Raw genomic sequence first — 21881 nt, forward strand, 5'->3', positions numbered from 1 at the left:
GTCAACTGGACGCCGGTACAGTGTGATATACAAATTTTCTTGCCCGACAGAAAAAAAACACTGGACTCGGACGTCGGGCAATAGGTTATTTCCACCCCTGTTTCTACATTGGTTGTAGAAAATATAATAAAACTAATATAGATAATACAGTATTTGAGAGAGACTGTGGATGTTAAATAGTACACTATTGTAAGTATTTGAGAAACACTGTATGCTTGTATTAGGTACACTATTGTAAGTATTTGAGAAACACTGTATGCTTGTATTAGGTACACTATTGTAAGTATTTGAGAAACACTGTCTGCTTGTAAGTATTTGATTTGAAAACACTGTATGCTTGTATGCTTTGTATTATTTGAGAAACACTGTATGCTTGTATTAGGTACACTATTGTAAGTATTTGAGAAACACTGATTGTTTGTTGTGTGTACACTATTGTAAGTATGACATGCCCAGTGGGATGTCGCTATCGGCTCTGTAATCACAAGCATTCAGCAGTGATTACAGCGATAGACAAACTCTTAGACAAGGAAGCTGTTGAACCCTGTGGATCCTGGGCTAGGGTTCTTCACTCTGGTGTTTCTGGCTCCCAAGAAGGATTCACCAGAACTCAGAATGATCATTGATCTGAAGATCCTCAATCGGGAATGTCTGTGACAAACACACAAGCTGCAGATGAAGTCCATAAAGAATCTCAGGCAGATAATTTCTATTGGGGACTCTATGATGCCCATAGATATGCAGGACGCATATCTTCACGCACCTATCCATCCAGACTCTCAGAAGCATCTATGCTTAGCTGTCAATGATGATAACAGCCCTGGTTCTACAACGTGTAAGGATTCACGCATATCTAGATGATTCACTGTCTCCAAATGTCAGTGTAGATGATTCTTTAAATCACTCACTTTATCTGAAATTTCTTCGGGAATTTGGGAGTCCTAGTGCATCAGAACTTCAGCCCAAGTTTGTACAGAAGTACATGAGGTCCATATTTGACACTCATCAAGGTATTATTTATCCCACATTGGAACGCTATCAAGATATCACAAGCAGGATATCATAGTTCCCAAAATGTCCGGACACTCTATGGCACTGTTTTCTATTGTGAGTGCTCCCATCTATGCAGGATCTAACATTCAGGGGCCATCAATATCTCAGATTCAATCTGATGAATCAACATGGACAGGAACAGCTAGACTTATAGACTTATAGGAGATATCATAAGGGGAAAATTAAGCAGGCAAAGTGGCGCCAAGGAATCCCAGATATAGATGTAGATGTTATGAACATGTGACTGAATACTTACGTATTAGTTTTCCATTACTATCCATGCTGTCACGGTGAATAAACGTGTACAACTTGCCTGCGTTGATAACAAACAGCGCAGAATGCTCTTCGAAGTACCTGTGAAGGAGCAGCCATAATCGCTTCGCTTTCCTACAGACTGTCGCATGCTTTGCAAGCGGCCATAATAGTCCTCGCTTTCCTTCAGACTGTCGCAAAACTAGATTGTGTAATTATAAGGAAACGTAAACAAGGGTTTTATTTACGGTTTCCATAAAATTATAATACACTGTGTCGGGCAATGACGCTTAATGTTCCCCATGGTTATTAAACATCGATGCTTTGCACGGGTAATCTGCCGTGCGTAAATGTGTGAAACTTTTTGGCTAAAATAAACATGTTCTTTAAAAAACTAAACTCACTCACTCACTCACTCACTCACTCACTCACTCAACTTGTGATTCACAGCATTTAAGGTACTTCAGTAGTTTGTATCGCCAACACTGAACTTGTGGGCTGTTCAAAGTGAATTTGTGAATCGAGAGCAGGTATATATACTGGAAATACACCTAACACCTCGATAAAGGTCACATATAAAGTTTTAAAATCCATGCAAACTGCACAAGACTGAAATGTTGGCAAAAGCGCATTACTCTTTGGGAATTGCAAAGCCGGCGAGTGGGTGGTGTTGAAATATTTTACTAGCGCTTCCTTCAGCTAGACCAGAGTTACCCCCCTTAGACCACAGCTACAACTTTTACCATGACCCGGAATGCTCATTCATTGACAATCTTTAAAAGCTGCCTAAAGACATACCCCTTACAAAAGATTGAATTACAATGAAGATATAACACCTCTACTGCACTGTATTTTAATTTTGTGTAACGCTATGGGTTTTTGGCACATAACACCTGTGCCATTCGACGGAAAGAATCACATGATGCTCTCATCATGAACAGAAAATGATCAGCAAACGTTTGAGATACATACTGCAAATTTTCATTGTGCTCTCTACAGAACCAATAAAGATAGCAACTATACAGTGAGGAAAATAGAATTTCACTGGTCCCTCTGTTGTCTTTGAAAATACACTTAGACAAATTATTTGTTACTTCAGTATCGTTTAGCTTGTGTTTAGCTTGTGTTTATATCTGCATCGCGTGGACCACGCTTTGCAGTGGTAGCTGGACAGCTCTTTGCGTCATTGTCAATTGAAATTGAACACAAATGACGTCATCGATCGGCCACGTTCTGGACGTCCACGTGTAACAACGCCAAGACAGGACATATGGATAAGGGTGACCCATCTTCGCCACAGGTTTCAGACTGCAGTGATGACTGCCCGAACCATCCCAGGACTTCGCCGTATCCACCCCAACACAGTTCGACAATGTTTACGTCATCACGGGATCAGACCATGACGTCCCGCCATACGGCCTATCCTGACACAACGTCATCGACAAGCTCGCCGAATGTGGTGCCGAAATCATGTGCCGCAGACCCTTGTTTTGGTGGAGAAATGTTGTGTTTACGGATGAGTCAGGTTTAACATTTCCCATAGTGATGGACATCAACGTGCCTATAGACGCGTTGGAGAACGGGCCCGTGTCTTCGAGAGGAATCACTTTGGTGGTGGTTCCATGATGCACCGACTGCCTCGCCGCTATATCGGAACTACCCACCCTATTCCAACCAGACAGCCTTACCTGCAAGTGCTGTGCCACAGACCACTGCGTCGGCAGCCAGAAATGCATTCTTTGCAAATACAAAGAGATATAGTACCTAGTTTGTACCTAGTTTGTCTAGTTCGCCTAGTTTTTGCCTAGTTTTTCACATAGACAATTGTGCGAATGCAGATATATAGTACAAAAAATGCCTCCGAAAAACAACTATCGCAAGACCAAGTGGAAGATATTCGCAAGATGCGATTGCAGGAGCGCAAGATCTCTGAAGAGATATGCAAATAGCTACAAAGCCCATTTCCTCCTCCCCTGCTAGGAGGTAAGGTTGTCTGGTTGGAATAGGGTGGGTAGTTCCGATATAGCGGCGAGGCAGTCGGTGCATCAGTTGTGTGTGTCCTTTGTTTCCGGACAGTCGGTGAGAATGGTTTGGAGTTTGCCTGCTGCAGGTCGAAATTGGTTGGGCGGGTAGATGTAGACAAAATCGACTATTTTGCCATCTTCTACGAATTGGCGAAAGTACAGCAAATAGAGTTCGAGAAACTGTCTAGGGATCTGGTATCGCTCATAGAAGGTGTGTCCTGATTGCTCCAAGATTTGTTTGTCCTTGTCAGAAAGCAAGACATGGGGACACTTCTCTAGCAGGGTCTCAAAGAACTCTGCAATGTCAGAAGTTGACTTGGAGCTGCCCCGGATTTGCATAATTATATCTGGCTTGCGATATGTGGTACGTCCACTTCGCCTCCCGAAGGGACAAACGACCCAATCGGATCACGGCATTTGCTTTGCGTGATAGTTTGGTTCCTGGCATTGTTCTATACCTATGTACCTGTATATCTCTAATTGGAATGCACCTTCGCCGGGGGTTTTCTTGGGGGAAGCCCTGTTTGGAAGAGGCGTAGTAACAACACAATCTAGTGTAGTGGTCCAAACCCCCAATCAACATATTGTTGTTGTTTTCTGTGTTGGACTCCATTTTGTTTTCCGTGTACCTGTCTTGGTGTTGGGTCAACTGTTGGGGGGAGGAGATCAAGGTAGACAAAAAGTGTCTCTATATACTCAAATGTAAGAATGCACCTCTTCTTCCCCCCCCCCCCCCTATTTTAATACTATTTTTCCTTTGCACGGTTTTGCCACCATCGTATATACTACTATCAATGTAAACATATATATTGTATATCAAGTGTAATTTTTCCTTATCCTGACTCATGCTCTTTTGCTTGTCTTCTTCTTCTTGCGAACATAGTTGAACACTTGTATCTCCTATTGAAGCTCCCTTCAATAAAGAATAGACGTAAAATCACTCCTACCAAGAGTTATCTCTCCAGCTGTTTAGGCGGGAAACTGTGGCGCCACCGTGCCCACATGCCTCACTCTCTCCTTCTTCGCCCTGTGGGCAGGTTGTGAGAGCACCTGTGTCTCCTATACGGCACTATATCCTTTAATTAATTAGTTATTCTCCTCTATTCTACTTTTATAGAGGTTAAGTTAGTATCCTACAACAATATGGTTGGATATTTAATCGTATTTAGCACTGTTTATTCACGGTATTGTCCGTATTTGTTCAGTTGTTTACATTTCATGATAACCTATTTTCGTTGTTGGTTTAGATTCGCTGCTGCAGACCCGCGTTGATTGTGCCCTAGCTGCACAACAATATGTACTTCCAGCTATAGCAGTAATCTTTATCAGCTTTTAATTGAAATTCAAATTAATATATAATTTTTCTCCATACTTAGACGTACTATCAACTATCCAGGTGACTTCCAAGTCATGGGTAACTGGCTGAGTCCCTCATGAGCTGTCTACTGCTATAGACGACTTAATACCATCAAGTGAGCTGCCGGGGATGTCCTCGGAGGATGGGCGTGGGATGTTGTCCGCCTTACTTCGAAGACGTTGGCTTCTACATTGGACAACCCCTCAACACAGACGTAGAAGACGCCATCCTCTACGCAGAATGAAGCCTCATCCTGATGCCAGTGAGAGGGCTTCATGATAAGCCACTGCTGATCATCCCAGAGATACAGCACGCAGTCCGAGGGCGACAGATGAGCAATCTCCGGACCATATCGCTATCAACGCAGAGAGGGCAGCTCTACAATCATCGCAGACGATGTATAGAAGCCATCCTCTACCCAGAGAAGGCTACACACCCCTTAGATGACGACAACTCTACGGGGACGTCTGCGCAGACTACAAGGACTTTCTCTGCCGAGATTGTTCCGTTGACGGTACAGGGACTCTCCGATGATCAACCGATCATCTTCCCAGAGGTTCATCACAAGTAACGACCAGTCAGCTACGGTGACTTCAGCGCAGATCTCCACGGTACCCGAGGTATCTACGATGACAACAGATGAGCATCCTGTGGGCCACGTCGCTATCAACGCAGAAAGGGCAGCGCTACTACCACCACAGACCTTCAAACTGGGGGGACCTTATGCAGGAGATGAACAGCGTTACGGCCTGGAGAAGAAGTCACAGCCCACAACGAGGTCCTGAGCCTTCGCGAAGGTTCCAACACAGACGTCGTCTCTGAGGTATCCTCCATCATCGTGACATCTGGCAGCAGATCTACACTACAGGCCAGCCTTCGCGAAGGTCGACTCAACCATCCCCTGCGGCGGACACGGACGATCAGCATTCGCGAAGGCATTTTTGTGAAGGAGGAATCACCATCCCCAGATACAGAAGTGTTCGCGAAGGCGTTCGCGAAAGGACCAGTCGCCATCCCCCAGATGCGGAATCAGCGTTCACGAAGGCATTCGCGAAGGAGATTTCTTTCATACCTGGATACAGAATCGGACCACCAGCGTTCGCGAAGGCATTCGCGAAGGACCAGTCGCCATCCCCCAGATGCGGAATCAGCGTTCGCGAAGGCGTTCGCGAAGCACCAGTCGCCACTCCCCAAGTGCGGACTCAGATGAGCCTTCGCGAAGAACGTCAGCTACAGTATACAAGCATCTTCGTCCTATAGATCGTCGAGGGATTCACCAGGACCTTCGTGTACCGACAGGTCACCCTACAGGCACAGTTCGTCGGGCTATTTACCACGTCGATCACCTCGCAGATTTCCACGCAGATCCCCATACAGGTCTCCAGCGAAGCAGAGACATCGCAGTACTTTGTCTCTCTACTGTACGCCACATGCCGTCTACAAGCCTGCGCGAAGGCATTCGCGCAGGCCATCTACAACGCAGAAACGCCGCAGTACTTACTTTCTCAACAGAACGCTACATGTCATCACTGAGCCTGCGCGAAGGCATTCGCACAGGCCATCCACAAGGCAGAGACGTCGCAGTACTTAACTTCTTAACAGAACGCTACATATGGTCTACAACTTGCGCGAAGGATGGCGCTATCTTCAGAGACGGTCAACTGATGAAGAGCCTAATAAAGGATCTTCAGGCCGACTACCTACATCAATGGCATCAACGACGCCGCAGATCATCACAGGAATCACCATTTCCGTATATATTGCCAGGTAGGCAATCCCGGACTACGAGACGATTATCTACATGCAAGGTGCCATACAGTCACACCAAGCCGACCACCACGCAGATCATTACGCAGATCGTAGAGGTTATTCAACTAGGACACGAAGTAGCGTCATCCTAGAAGGGAAAAGATCTTCGTTGGTACACAGACTGAAGATAGGTCATACAGTACAAGAGAGGTACTCTTGTCAGAATTCATCACTAGCTCGGATCTTCAGACTGAATCCAGGACGGGATTCACATAGATTGATATATCTACATTAGAAGATTCATGGCCTTATAGAGATCTTCACCTTCGTACAGATCTGCAGACATTCTCACTGGCCGAGTTCAGCAGCAGCCTTGCTACAGCTAGGTAATTACATACTCATCACCGATTCCCTGAGTAAAACTTACAACAAGTTCAGCATTAATTCTACAATTACGACGCTTCATTGATGTATGCAGTCTACAAGCTGACAACATGAAAGTTCAATTGAGCCTATGTATAAGGACGATGGCATTATCTTCAAAACTGAAGTAAGAGTCACAGCAGCCAGGAAAACAGCCTACCCAGCATCGATATTACGCGGCGAAATATTTCACGCCGAAATATTCACGCGTTAACCATTTAACCCTCGACACACGTGGTCACTAGTGTAACTTCAGAAAGCTACGGACAAGACCGACGATTGATCAGATATCAACGACGGCACTAGATTCTACAAGGATCTTTTTCCTGCTACACCGGTGACATCACAGCGCGGCTAGCCTAAAGAATCAAAATGCTTTGTTTTGATTGGACCATGAGGGACAACGCCCTGCGCAGAGGTCGGATGTAGTTCACAGATCAAGAAATGGGTTACAAGTGACAACAACATGTCAGCGAGCGAGCAATGCCTCCATTACAGTCCAGTTAGACTGGACCTTCGTGGATTTGGCTGCCTTCATGGGGTTAGAGACCTCCCCTGTCATCATTGAAGACGAGGGCGTGGCAGCCAGGCGATTTTTACATAGAGTTCGCAACGATGGCAGTCACAGAGTCGGCCATCGCTTCATTTCCTTACAGACACGGTAAGGGTGTCAAGATCGTAGGATATAGATACAAGTTCTTGTATCTCAAGCACTACTCTCTCCGTTCTTACTACGAAGTAGCGGAATCTGTTGGTTTTTTCGCACGTCAGCACAAGACATGACATGCAGAGAGAATTACAACTGGTCAGCAGGAACTGTACTAGTTGTGATATCAAACAAAACCACTAAATCAGAATCTAATATTTGTTTTAATTTACCTTTTATTACCTTTACAATATCTTACATTCCTAAGTTTCTATTACACTAAACCTCTGTCAAACAATCTAACACCCAAATGGTTACCACTAACGAACTATCTCAAGGCGTGCTGCCTTATCAACATATCGAAACGAATCCAACTATAATTTCCCTTCGAAGCTCCACATCGGCTTAAAACGCATGCTTTTTCATGCTCGAAGCTCGCCGCCAAGCAAGTTGTTGTCAGGTGTGTTTTCGCTAACTGTTCGTGATGTACACAAACTGAAACCTAATAACCTGTCTGGTTAACAGTAGTGAATAAATCAGTACAACTTAATGAACAATACATTTATGTGGACAATCCTTTTGTCCATATCCCCTCCTTGATAGAACGGAGTTTATCAACACAAATAACTTAACTTACCCGATTCAAAATAATATTCTAATAGCATCCACTCATATATCCAAACATTCTGTAAGTACAGCTTAATAAATCCAATGTCACAAATGTCAGAATAAATCCATTGTCACAACATTTTCAGTGTCACAATAATTCCAATGTCACAATATATCTAGTGTCACAATAATCCCATGTCACAATAAATCCATCATTGCGAAAATACTTTTCCAGAATGTTACATAAAATGTTCACAGTTCAGTTCCACACATCCACGAATCTCCAAAAGTCCACATTTTGAATGTCACAGTGTCCACAGAATCCTGTTCTTTTTCAATCCTTGAAACTAACAGTTGATGGAATCCATTTCCAGACTGCACACTTTCGCCACTGGCCTGGTCAAAACTGTTTTACCAGTCTGTATATCCACCACTCTTGTAAAACCATCCTTCCCAGGGTGAGTCTTGATAATTCGTCCCATAGGCCAGTGTCCACGGGAGTGTTAGGCGATATCACCAGCACGATGTCATTCACGCTTGATATCCTGTTGACGAAAGTGAGCCACTTCCTCCGCCTGTTAAGACTGGGTATCCACTCCTTCATCCACCTGCTCCAGAAGTGCCGATAAGCTCTTGTATCCTTTTCCATCGCTTTCCTTGGGTTGAAGGTCGCTGTATCCACCGATTCGAGCAAAGGTGCCTCCTGCCTGTCCGCGAAGAAAGTGGTTCAAGGCCAGAGGTACATCATCCTGTGGATGTGCTGTCTGATAGGTCAATGGGCGGAATTCATCAAGGCTTCTGCTCCAGTGAACGCTGTCATGAGTTCTTCATCTGTTACATCACTGTTTCCCAGAATAGCTTAAGATTGCTTTTTGGCTGCCTTGACCATTGTCTCAACACACCTCCGGCGAGGTGCATATGGAGGATTAAACTTCCATTTTGTTCCACGATTTGCTAATGTTCGCTTCAAAGCATCACTGTCCAGACAAGCAACGAAGTTCTTTAGCTCTTTCTCTGCCCCAACGAAGTTTGTTCCATTGTCACAAACAATGTCCTCTGGGAGTCCTCTGCGACTGGCCATGCGATAAAATGCATTGAGAAAGGAATTGGTGTCCAGGCCATATGCATCTCAAGATGTACAGCCCTCGATGCAAGGCACGGAAGAGGCATAGATAGCGCTTCATTCTTGCTTTTCCTCTTCCCTGTACTGTCAGAAAAGGTCCAGCTTAAGTCGAAGTCCTGCTTGTGTGAAAGCACGGAGAGAAGGTTTGAGTCTCATGCTTGGAAGAGGAGCCATGATCTGGTGTGCTACTTTCGCTTCTGCTTACGACATTGTGAACATTGTCGCCCCAGTCTCTAATTTCCTCTCTGCCAGAAAGGATCCAAAATTTTGCAGAAAGTGCTGCTAATGTCTGATTGGTTCCTGTAATATGACGCCCTTCCTCATGGTAAGACTTCACAATCAATCTTGTGATCCAGTTTCTTCAAGGCAAGATGATCGAAACCTTGAATCTTGAGAAAGATGCTCAGCATAAGCCAATCGTCCATCCGATCTCATCACTCCATCTTCATCCAGCTTGGGTTGTAGTCCTAACAGCTTGCTATTAGATGGTAATGGTTTTCCCTTTTCAAGGCAGGAATATTCATCTGGAAATTCTTCTCTCTGCATTTGTGCTATTATCTTGAACTGTGCTGTTTCAATTTCTTCTGCAGTCAGTTCTCCATGAATCCTTTTAAGGTTCCCTTCAACACAGTTGTTCAAGAATCTGTATACCCATGCTTGGATTCTTGTCAGTCTTCTCCAATCTGAGTATCGTAGCTTTGAGTCTCCACTCTTCACAGGACGAAGTCGCTCACTAACATGGTAATTATCTTGTTTTCCTTCAGAGTTTTAGTTTCTGGTAAACATTTCCTTCTGTCTTCTTTTCAGACAGATTTCTGGGCCATTCACTTTCATCTCTAGCCAGGAAAAGGGGTCCTGACCACCACATCTGATTGTCAATCAACTTTGATGCAGCTATTCCTCTAGTCAACATATCTGCTGGATTTTGGTCTGTTGGCACATACCGCCACTGACACGGATTTGTCAGTTCTTGAACTTCACTAACTCTATTTGCTACAAATGGTTTGAATGTTCGCTATGGTTCTTTATCCACCCCAAAGCATTTGAACTGTCTGTCCAAAATGTAACCGTGGTCAATCGACACATCCAAAACTTTTGCTATTGCAACAGCTAATCTGAGTCCAGTCACAGCAGCCATTAATTCCATGCGGAATGCTAATAGCTTTCAGTGGTGCTACTCGGCCCTTTCGCAGCAATGATTACACTGGAGATTTCATTATTCTGGTAAGTATTCACAGCATACACAATGGCACCATAGGCATTTTCAGATGCATCTACAAAGCTGTGTAGTCTAGTTTCTTTGACCTTGTTACCACAACTCAAACATCTTGGAACCTGAATGTGTATTAAATCTTCCCGCTCCATAAGCCACTGATATGCTTTCTTTCAGATCATTGTCTAGTTCCTCGTCCCCAGTCTAACCCTACTGTCCACATTTCTTGTAAGATGATCTTTGCCCTTACAGTGAAGGGTGCAAGAAATCCTAGAGGATCAAACAGTTTTGCTATTTGATGAAGGAAGATTCTTTTTGAGATTGTGTTGTTCATTTCAGGTAAGTTGGAAGTGAATGTAAAGACATCTCTTTCAGCTGCCCACATGAGGCCGAAAGTGTCTTTGTGGAGGGTAAGTAACCACTGTCTAACTTGACTTCTGATAATCGCTCTTCAACAGGTATCTGACTGAGAACCTCGTGAGAATTTGAAAGCCACTTCCGAGGACGATTCCAGCTCTATTCCAAAGCTCGATCAACTGTCTGTACAACTCAATGGCTGTTTTCTCATCCTCCACAGAGTCCATGCTATCATCCATATATGTAGCTTTTTCACAGTTTCTGCAGCTAACGGAAGATCACCCTGATGTTTATTGGCATTTTCCTGACTCACAAACTGAGCTAAAAAGGAGATGCATTCACCCCAAATACAACTCTACTGAACTCATACTCTATGGCCTGCTCATCTCGCTTCATGGATCTCCAAAGGAACCTATGATAGGGCCTATCATCTGAGATAATTTGACCTGAAGGTACATCTCTGCTATATCGCCATCACTGCAACTGGATTGCGCTCTAAATCTCAACAAGACATCAAAAGTTCCCTCTGTAACTTTGGGCCTTGATGGATAACTTCATTAAGAGAAATACCCTTGTACTTGGTCAAGCATCAAATACAATCCTCACTTTTGTTGTGAGACGATCTAAACGCATAACCGAAAATGAGGCAGATACCACTTTCCAGTATGTGTCTTTTCTTCGGGAGATACTTTTCTTATATACCCTTTTTGTGATACTGTGAGATGATATCATCATATGCTTGAGCTATTGTCTCATCCTTTGCTAATTTCTTTCTGTGCTCTCAAGACGATTGAGAGCCATCTGATAGTTATCAGATGGTAAAGCATGTACCTCTTTCTTCCATGGTATGCCAATTTGATAGTGACCATCCTCATACACCAATGTATCTTTCACCCTATTGTGCACATTCTTGTCTTCAGGGCTCATATTTTCATTTTCTTTTCGACTGGAATCGCTCAATTTCCCAAAACTTTTGCAACAACATATTCAACTCTTGGTTATCAGCATTGGAACCAGAAAAGAAAGTACTGTTAAAGTGAGACTGAATGTCAGAGCCTGTCCCTGCAATATTTCCAATACAGGTCCAGCCTAGAGGAGTTAACCTTGCTAGAGGTTCACCTGGATTTCCACCTACATCTGAGTAGGAATAATGAAGATCTGCATTGTCCATGCCTATGAGGATATCTACAATTGGAGGGGAGGCAATTTTAGGAAAATCAATGTCTTTCAAATGTGGCCATAACTTACCGTACTTCTTCCAGTCAACAACCTGCAAATCACCTGTAACCTTGGTTGTTGTGAAAGCAGTTATACTAACGTCAACTTCTCCATCTCTACTCTCAAGTCCAAATGCCACTGGCATAGTTTCAAACGAGGCTTTCTCATCATTCAAAACATTCACCGCCACTTTTTGGTTTCACCTTTGCAGTCCTAGCTCTGCAGCAACGCCTGCATTAATATATGACCTTGTGCTCGGCCATCTAATAACGCATTAACTGTGACTCTGCAATTCCCATGTTTAAGTATCACTGGCACTGTTCTAAGCCCTATGAGTGAAGGTTTTGAAGCTACGCTGCATTCCATATTAGTTGCATGTGACCGCTCATGGTTTCCTTTTGAACTATTGTCTGTATTTCCCACTTTGCTTTGTTCAACGGAACCCTTTTCAGCTCTGACAGCTGAATGAACCCTGTCCCTATTTACATGCAAGAGCCTGTTGTGGTTGCTTGTGCATCCATCTATTCCACACAACGTTGTTCGCCAACAGTGTTTACCACGATGATTGCTTCCGAGGCAGCGGAAGCAAAGATTTAACTCCTTTGCTTTGTTCCATCTATCTTGAACTTTTAAAGTGATGAACTTTCTACAGTTCCATACATCATGAGGCTCTGTACATACTCTGCACAAGTACTTCTCACCAACATAGTGTGTACCAGGATTCTGGTTACTATCATGCACTAGAAATGTACGAGGAGCTCGTTTGTACTCTGATTTTACTGACTTATCACAGACACCACTTAATGGTCTCAGCTGCAATAGTTTGAAACTCTGCTTCTGGAGCACCCATTCTCTGAGAGTTTCAACTGACTCTTGCCTTTGTCTATCATATACCCAACGCTGATACTCTGTAACCATGGCCTCAGTCATCTTTGTTTGCAACTTCATATAAAGTAAGCCATTTCCTAATTCTTCAACCCTGTCAGATTCGCGAAGATTAACTACAGCTACATCAAGCATGTCTGCAAATCTATCTAGGTCTTTTGCATGACCAGGTCGAATGGGTTTGAAATTGTCTATTTCTGCAAGATGTAATGCAATCTGTCGCCTCTTGCAGCCAAATTTTCTCTCAAGTCTTTCAAGAGCTTAATTCTGATAAGCAATTGCATTATGTCCCAAATCTTTAACCACTCTAAGCTTCCCCTGCTAAATACTGACGCAACTGCAGTAGTTTGTATTCGTGTTGCTGGTGAATTATCAATGCATGCAATAAATGCTGCTTTCCATCCCTGATAATGATCTAACATCGCCAGCAAACACTGGAATAGTAACTCTACCCAACTGCCTCCACATGTCACGCCCTATTGCACCTTTAGCGGTTTGATCCGGGATATTTGTGTGTGTACTGTGTTCATAGTGTGGATTGACATTTAACATGACGCTTGGTTGATCAAATTCATCTTCATTTCCTGCAGTTTCTTTGTTAACTGTGGGTCTTGTTTTACCCTGTTTAGTTGGCTTCTGTTCACCAGGTAAACCTTGCTCTTTACTATTGCCTTGATCACTTACTAAACAGCATTGACATCCCTGTCCTTAAACTAAGTGCAGAACTAGCATCTGATCTAGAGTCTAAGTACTGCTGAGCATGTGCCTGTGCACTGTCATTTTCATCTTCAAGCCTAGTTATTTCCATGCTAATGTTTTTAACATTTGCTACATCATTGATTTTGAATATTCTTCTGACAGTTTTATCATTATTTCCATTGCATGATCTTGCACAATGCACAATTGGTCCATTTGATTTCTAACAGCCCTACGAAGTTTGAACATTCTGACCCTCGGTCATGTTGTAGAGTTTATTTCTAGCTTTCGTGAAAGCAGACTTTGCACTGGCTTTTTGCTTTTAAGTTTTATCAAAACATCTTCAACGACTGTCCTCGACTGACTGTTTTGATCAGGGACCGGCTTAGTTTCCGTTTTTATTAAATTCGTTTCATCTGGACTTACCTGTTTAGGTTCTGACATTATTATTCTTTGTTTTTTAATACTAACCTAACAAACTTTCTATCAGCTAACTTACCTTTCACAGACTAGAACAATTCCTGCATCCAAACTAATTCTAACTTGCAACACCATGAACCACCATCAGGCAATAACCATGTGCAACAACTAATAAACCACTTAACTAACCACTTAAGACACCACGATAAACCACGCCTGCTACCATTTTGGTCAGCAGGAACTGTACTAGTTGTGATATCAAACAAAACCACTAAATCAGAATCTAATATTTGTTTTAATTTACCTTTTATTACCTTTTTACAATATCTTACATTCCTAAGTTTCTATTACACTAAACCTCTGTCAAACAATCTAACACCCAAATGGTTACCACTAACGAACTATCTCAAGGCGTGCTGCCTTATCAACATATCGAAACGAACTAACTACAATTTCCCTTCGAGCTCCACACGTGGCGAAAACGCATGCTTTTTTCATGCTCGAGCTTTCCGCGAAGTAAGTTGTTGTCAGGTGTGTTTTCGCGAACTGTTCGTATGTACACAAACTGAAACCTAATAACCTGTCTGGTTAACAGTAGTGAATAAATCAGTACAACGAATGAACAATACATTTATGTGGACAATCCTTTTGTCCAACAACTACGCCCACTACTGGTCTTCATGAATGTACAACCGGACGATCCGGAAAGGTTATAACCCATATCTATATATGGTGAACTCCGTGCGAGGAGGGTTGCAGACGCACCTAATTAGCGGGGTCGCAGTACAAGACGCATCTCTAGGGGACGCATCTCTCCTAGAGTGGGAGCACACCTTGTCAACAATGTGTCAGCTGGGATATGGACCATAGCAGAGACGATCTGCACTTCCATATGCTGGAAATGAAAGCAGCCATAAACGCCATACTCCACCGGATCAGCTTTTTTATAATAAGCTCATCTAACGGTACACACAGTCACCTCCACAGTGACGGTCTACATCCACAGTAGGATCAACAAAGTTGGCTAACCTTCTGGACCTCTGCTTTCAGTTGATCAGCATAACAGTCAACCTGACTGTCCACAGCAGAGTATGCCACATTCCAAGAACCAAGAATGTGTTAGCAGATACACTATCCTGTCCAACGCAGCCATTCTCAACAGACTGGATGCTACATTCAGAGATCTTCAACCAGATCCACGGAAAGGGGCAACGGACATGTGAAGCATCTCCTGCCTAGGACTAAACACTTAAGTGTTTCTCCACCAGCTCTAATACCTAGGGTATTACAGAAATCAGTCAGGTGAGAGACCCACAACTATTTGGGGCACGCCTTTTGACCAGCGAGAATATGAATTCCTATTCTCATACAAGACCTAGGACTGCCTCTACTGCAACTACCAGAGTGTACGAATCTACTAGTACATCTTCACACAAAGCAGGCGCATGGCAACCCAGAGGTGTTCCGGCTACACGTGTGGACTGTATCAGGCATGCTTGAACAAGAGAGGATATTTCGCCAGAGCAGCGAAAGCAGTCACACTAGCTTTACGCAAGTCTTCATGCAACTTGTCTGACGACAAGTGGTGACGCTTCGAGACAAAAGATACGTTTCAAGACGGCTTCACAGCCATGAGAGTGACACATCCTCAAGTGGCGGACTACCTTTGTCACCTAGACAAAGGAAGCGGTTAAAAGGGTCAACATTCTCAACATACCTAGCGGCATTGAGATCAGTTATCGTCATGAGGACGAGTGCAACTGACAAAAGTACCAGAGTTACTGGCCTTAGTATGCCCTTTTAATTGGAGGACCAACATCAGAGATTTAAAGCTTCGGTATGGGACCTCAGCGTTGTTCTACGACATCTCACTAGTGACATCTACGAACCTCATTAGAGTTCTTGACGCAGAAGGCGCTGTTCCAGAGACAGCACAAGTTCGGAAATACATGCCCTGGATTTGACACTTTGATCAAATCAAATATCGTGCCCTGAGATGGGACCACAGGATCAACTGCCAGGTCTTCCATCCTTCCACGTCCCAACACTATCATCAGTGCCCAGGATACGAGCATCCTTGGCCCAAAAGCATGGAAAGTCTACCTACAACGATCCAGGTCCATGAGACGGAAATTCAAGTGTCTTTTCCTCTCGATATCAACAGCGGCACAGACGAAGGTCTTCTGCACTAAGATTTCAAGCTGGATCAGAACTGTCATCCTACGGACCTACAAAGCAGCAGGACTGGATCCTCCAAGAACCTCCAACCCACATGAAGTGAGAGCTCTGACGCAACGCTCTCTATACTTGGGAATCGCTCTATCAGGACGATAATGGAGGGCTGCTTCTGGAAATGGGACATGGTGTTTGCCAACCACCACTTGAGGGACATCGCCACTGAGGACGGCTCTTACATTCACCATTTCGCCCACTTATTGTAACACAACAATTGACAGTCCCACTAAGGCTTGAGACAAAGTCTCGCCCTTTTATCGCGATGACTTACTATGCTTACACTCAGCGGAGTTCTGCTTAAGTCACAATGCACGCCTAACAACTAGCATAAGTGATATGACCCAGTACTTGTAAGGATACTTGTACCGGAATGGGTCGCTTCTCCACTTGGTGCTTGCATCAAGAGATAGAGTCGCAAAATCCACATAAAATGTTAACAGAAGAAAGGACCAAAAGTTTACTATTGTGGTCCCCCCCTTTAAAGGCAGCTGGAAGGTCAGGGTCGCAACAGCAGCAGAGTTTACCAGTAAATACAGTGCCATTAATGGTTCCCGTAGGGGGGTATATAATGACGTAAAATTCACTAAAGAAATCCTAAAGTGCTTTTCCCACCACCTTTTCCGTCAGATTCTACAAGCAAAAGAGCATGAGTCAGGATAAGGAAAAATATGTAATTTTCTGAATAAAATTGATATTTTATACTTACCCTGACTCATGAGGTAAGCCCACCCAGCCTCCCCACTAGACACTTTGGATTTCCCTGCAAATTCAAGTGTCGGGCTCATAATCAGGAGAGAGTGAGGCATGTGGGCACGGTGGCGCCACAGTTTCCCGCCTAAACGGCTGGAGAGATAACTCTTGGTAGGAGTGATTTTACGTCTATTCTTTATTGAAGGGAGCATCAATAGGAGATACAAGTGTTCCACTATGTTCACAAGAAGAAGAAGACAAGCAAAAGAGCATGAGTCAGGATAAGTATAAAATATCAATTTTATTCAGAAAATTACATTTTGATGCCTAACTAACAAGTAAGCTAACAAGTTCATAATGTGTCACTTTTTATCTACAAAAATGCATCTGCAGCCAAAGAATAGGTTTCTGTACCAATCGCTGATTACAAATGCAAGATACTTTAAATTATGTTGTTTATGGTATTTCAAGGTTTAGAAGAATGGCGCTTAATTTTGGACCTTTTTTATTTCCAGCAACCCATGCAAAAGTCACTGAAGACAATCTCTAAGTCGCAGACTGCTACTCCTACATCTTCCCGAGACAGTCCTAGACCCGCCACCGTCATGTCAAGACCACCCACCATCACCTCCGTCTCCAGAGCAGCCACCACCATGGCAGTCTCCAGACCATCAGTCTCCAACCGTGTCATTCACAACAAGTTCCCAGCTGGCACACCACTGATCCGTAAACCAGCGAGGAAGCATGGAGCAGCCATTCCCCGGAAACCACCAGTAACCAGACAGGCAGCAGCAGCAAGGACACACATCTCCTCCTCCGCTGCAGCAGCAGCTGCTGCTGACCCCACTCACAGCCCACCTAAAGTTCTGTGCACAGAAACACTGCTCCGATACCATCCTGAACATGCTGAGAAAGGTGATGCAGTAGGAGTCAAGTAACATGATGTATTCAAAACGTTGCCAGTATGAAGGATTCCAGTCTACTAGTGTTACATGTTGATAACCATGTTGAAGAAATATATTTACCCAAGTCAGTTTGCATAAGAATTTAGTGCAAAACCAATAAACAAGAAACAAATGTAATGCAGTTAACAACTGTATTCTGAAAATATCTAGGTTTATAATTTATTTCAAATTACTGCAAGGAATTACAATGGTAGTGCGCAATAGCATGGAAGTACAAACTTCACTGGTAGTACAATTACAATTGCAGTACTAATTGAAATAGCAGTGGTTTAAAGAATACAGTCAGTCATGATAACTGGTGATTATTAATGGGAGATGAATGATGATATATTCATAGACCACGGCCTGAGACAGCATCACTATGCTGATGACAAGTAGTGATGTGTCAGTTTCAAACGTGAGGGTTCAGATGAGTATGCTGGTAAAGTAAAAGGTGGCTGCTTTGCTGGACGTTAAGTCATGCATGGATGGCTGGTCCAAAGCAAATCTCATGGTTCCCATTATGTTGAAAATGACTCCATAGAGATGGAATCGTGTTTGGATGGACACCAAAATGCCTGGCCACTTCATTTTGGGCCATTTCTGTCTCCAGAGATGCAGAATTTTTAACTAATCCTGCACTACTTACTTCCTGCACATATTGCTTATGGCTCGCAAAGCGTGGCTTGCCAGACGATGTCAAAAGACGTAGAACTGCAATCACTTCCTGGTCTCGGCTGCTACTCATCTGCGCATGCGTCACCGGAAGGTGATGTCAGCCACCTCAGATTATTGCTTTTCGCACGCCTCGTTAGACGTGTTGATTGCCAGCTCTACTTGTATCCTACAGGATTATTTTTGTGAAGCTTAATAAAGACTGACTTTGTGTGTATTTTTGTTTTTGTCCTGTACGAGAAGTCTAGGTATTATATTTCACTTTCTCTTGTCATTTTAGTTCAGTAGTTCTGTGTAGTGATGTCGTTCGTTTATACACGGTTCCCGTCATCACTCTCTCACTTCGCCATTACAACACTTTGCCGTATTTGATAGTCGTTGTGTTTTATTTGGTTCAGGCTTATATACTATACCATATAATAGTGGTATATTTATTGTGCCTGTATTATGGTCTCTTTAACTTTCAGTTGTTTTGAGACTTTGTTCTCAATTATGCTGTTATATTCATTACTATTGTATGTAATGTTTTAATGTGCGTTTACTGGGTTTTCTGCTTTATTGCAGACCAATGTACAGCGCAAGTTATATACATTGTAGGGATGGGAAGTCTTCTTCGTCGCTTGGACCGTCGGCGCCTGTCACCGCAACGACCGATGGGTCAGCAGTTTACGCCATGTCAGACACCCCAGGCTCCTGTGTTGCAGTCCTTTCCAGTGTTCCTTGGGCAGGTGCCTTATGCGTATCAACCATCTACAGGGTTTCCAATACCTCAGGCGTCTATGATGCAGACACCATACGGCCACCAGCAGTTTGATGTGTCCACGCTCAGCACTCTCTTGACTTTACTATCAGGTCAAACCGGCACATCAGCGCCTATGCCGTTTATGCCATCAGCAACATCGGCGCCTCTCCCCCCTACAGCTCCTCCAGCGCCTTTGACACCTTTGCCACCTCCGACGATTACGGCACCTCTGCCTCCTCCAGCATCGGTGCCTATCCTGTCTACTGTGTCTGCTCCTGTGCCTACTCCAACGTCTTCCGTTGCTTTGGCAGGCAACCATAGGTCGAGACCTCGGAGCAGGGCGTCTTCTTATAAGGCATCGTCTGCACGTAGCCGTTCCCCCTTGCCGTTTCGTTCACTGTCCTCAGAGAGAGACTTTGCCCCAGACTATGAGGAAGACATGGGCTCTAATCACCTTGGCTTTGATCACGTGTTTGACTGGATTGCTGATTGTTAAATAGCCTCAGTCCCTTCACCTGGACCTGATGTTGCAAAGTCGCTTACTATTTGGGACTTGCCTTCCTTAATGTTGCCAACACATGAGGCGGTCAGGGAGATTCTCTCTACACTTGATGAAGATTTCGCGGGGATGTCTCTCAACCCAACTATTAAAGCGCCTAGTGTCCGGCGTGATGACTATCCTATTCATGGCTTGGAATTTGCCCAGACAGTGACTAAGGTGGATGAGGAAATGAAATGTGTGACAGGCTATTCCTCTGTCTCCTATAAAGTTCAGGACACAAGGGTTGCGGCTTTGGACTTAGAACTTAAGCGTATGCACCGCCCTATATCGGCATTGGCGTCATCGACTTATGCCATCACTCAGGATCTTAAGGAACTAAATCTGGATCGACTGGATCATCTCACAACTATGATGCTATGGCAGGGCAAAGTGCTCACTGACCTGCGTGAGCACCTTAGGTCGGCGCTTGCCAACGCGTGCGTAATTCGTTGGCAAGGCTTCCTCTCCTTTTCTTCATTGGATTCGGAGTTTCAGCAGAAATTATTCCACCAACCCTGGTCATCGTCGTCACTGTTTAACGATGCCATTCATAACATTTATCTGGAGGTGTGTGAATTTGCCAAAGGGGAGACTGCCTTGAAAGCTTTTCAAAAGGGACAACTCCCTTCCTCCACGCCATCCAACACCCACCAGCCTCGGCGACCGTCTGTTCAGCATGCCAGAAACTCAGCGCCGTCTCGTGGCAGGGGACGTGGTGCCAAGCCTAGATCAGACGGGGAGGATATCAATGTTGCCGTGCTCCCGCCCAGGGCGACGGGCGTATGGGCAAGTGAAGTGAGGGACACGCATGACTGGACACTCCCACCTCCAGTCTTCCCAGTTTATTCTACACTGGTAGGTGGGAGAATAGGGATCTTTTGGGAAAATTGGTCCATCCTAGAGGATCCATACGTCACCGATATATTGAGGCAGGGGTTTCGGCTCCCCCTCCTCTCCGATCCACCTCTGACGCTGTTCCCGCTCCGGCACAATCACTCCCAGTTTCAACACGACCTCTAAGTGGAGAACATAGCGATTTTGTTGGAGAAAAGAGCCATCGAATTACTCCTGTATTCCGTCACAACACCAGGGTTTTATTCCCCAATATTTTTAGTGCCGAAGAAAGGGTCCACGAAAATGAGGATGATTCACAATCTGTCCTATTTCAATGAGACTTTCCTGGAACGTCCTCCGCTCTTCTGAATGACATCCCTCGAATACAGGAAGTTCCTGTGCTTTATTTTCAACAATCAACATTTCCAATGGGCTGTCCTCCCATTTGGAATTTCAACGGCCCCGTGGTTGTTCACGCGTATCACAACTCCTATTTCCCGGTATCTTCATTTGAGGGGCATCAATTTCGACCCGTACCTGGACGATTGCCTTATGCACCTGTTAGACTGTCTGCTTCTTATACAACAATGGGATTTCACCCTTCGTCTGTTGTGCCAACTAGGTTGGCTGGTCAACTTGGACAAATCGGAGCTTGTCCCGTCTCACACTCTGACATTCATCAGAGGCCATTTCCAGACGGACAAGAACCTAGTTCAGATTCCTCTGGACAGGTGGGACAAGATTCAGTCTCTGATTCCACGTGCGCTCTCCGAACCTCTGTCTCTCCGAGAGTGGCAGGCACTTCTGGCATTGTTGACGTCGGCGCAGGATCTTACCAGCAGAGGGCGTCTTCAACTTCGTCCTCTGCAGCGCTTTCTTCAACCATACATTCTGAACCATACGTCAGGCAGACGTTCATCAACGGTTTTGTCTTCCACCTCAGTTACATCGCTATCTTCTTTGGTGGACTCGCCCATTGAATGTCTTAGAAGGAGTCTCTTTGACAGAGCGGTCTCCGGATTGCCAACTGTTCGTGGACGCCTCCATGCAGGGTTGGGGCGCTCACTTACACGACCAGACAGCCGCCGGCCTTTGGTCGGTTCAACTCATAAACTGGCATATAAACAGTCTGGAGTTGGAGGCAGTGATCCTCGCTATTCATCACTGGGCAAATCGACATACTCGCAGTTTCTTC

General features: G+C 44.4%; 1 protein-coding gene across 1 annotated transcript in view; it reads left to right on the forward strand.

The window, feature by feature from the left end:
- Positions 1–21881, forward strand: part of LOC124268872 — a 155022-nt gene that overhangs the window by 22988 nt on the left and 110153 nt on the right. The window contains exon 5 of the mRNA XM_046703899.1: positions 17466–17865. Coding sequence (XP_046559855.1) covers positions 17466–17865 — 400 coding nt within the window. The remainder of the gene's footprint in view (positions 1–17465; positions 17866–21881) is intronic.

Source organism: Haliotis rubra, unplaced genomic scaffold (assembly GCF_003918875.1).
Source record: "Haliotis rubra isolate DU_JTF1 unplaced genomic scaffold, ASM391887v1 Scf140, whole genome shotgun sequence".
In the NCBI taxonomy this organism is placed as follows: Eukaryota; Metazoa; Mollusca; class Gastropoda; order Lepetellida; family Haliotidae; genus Haliotis; species Haliotis rubra.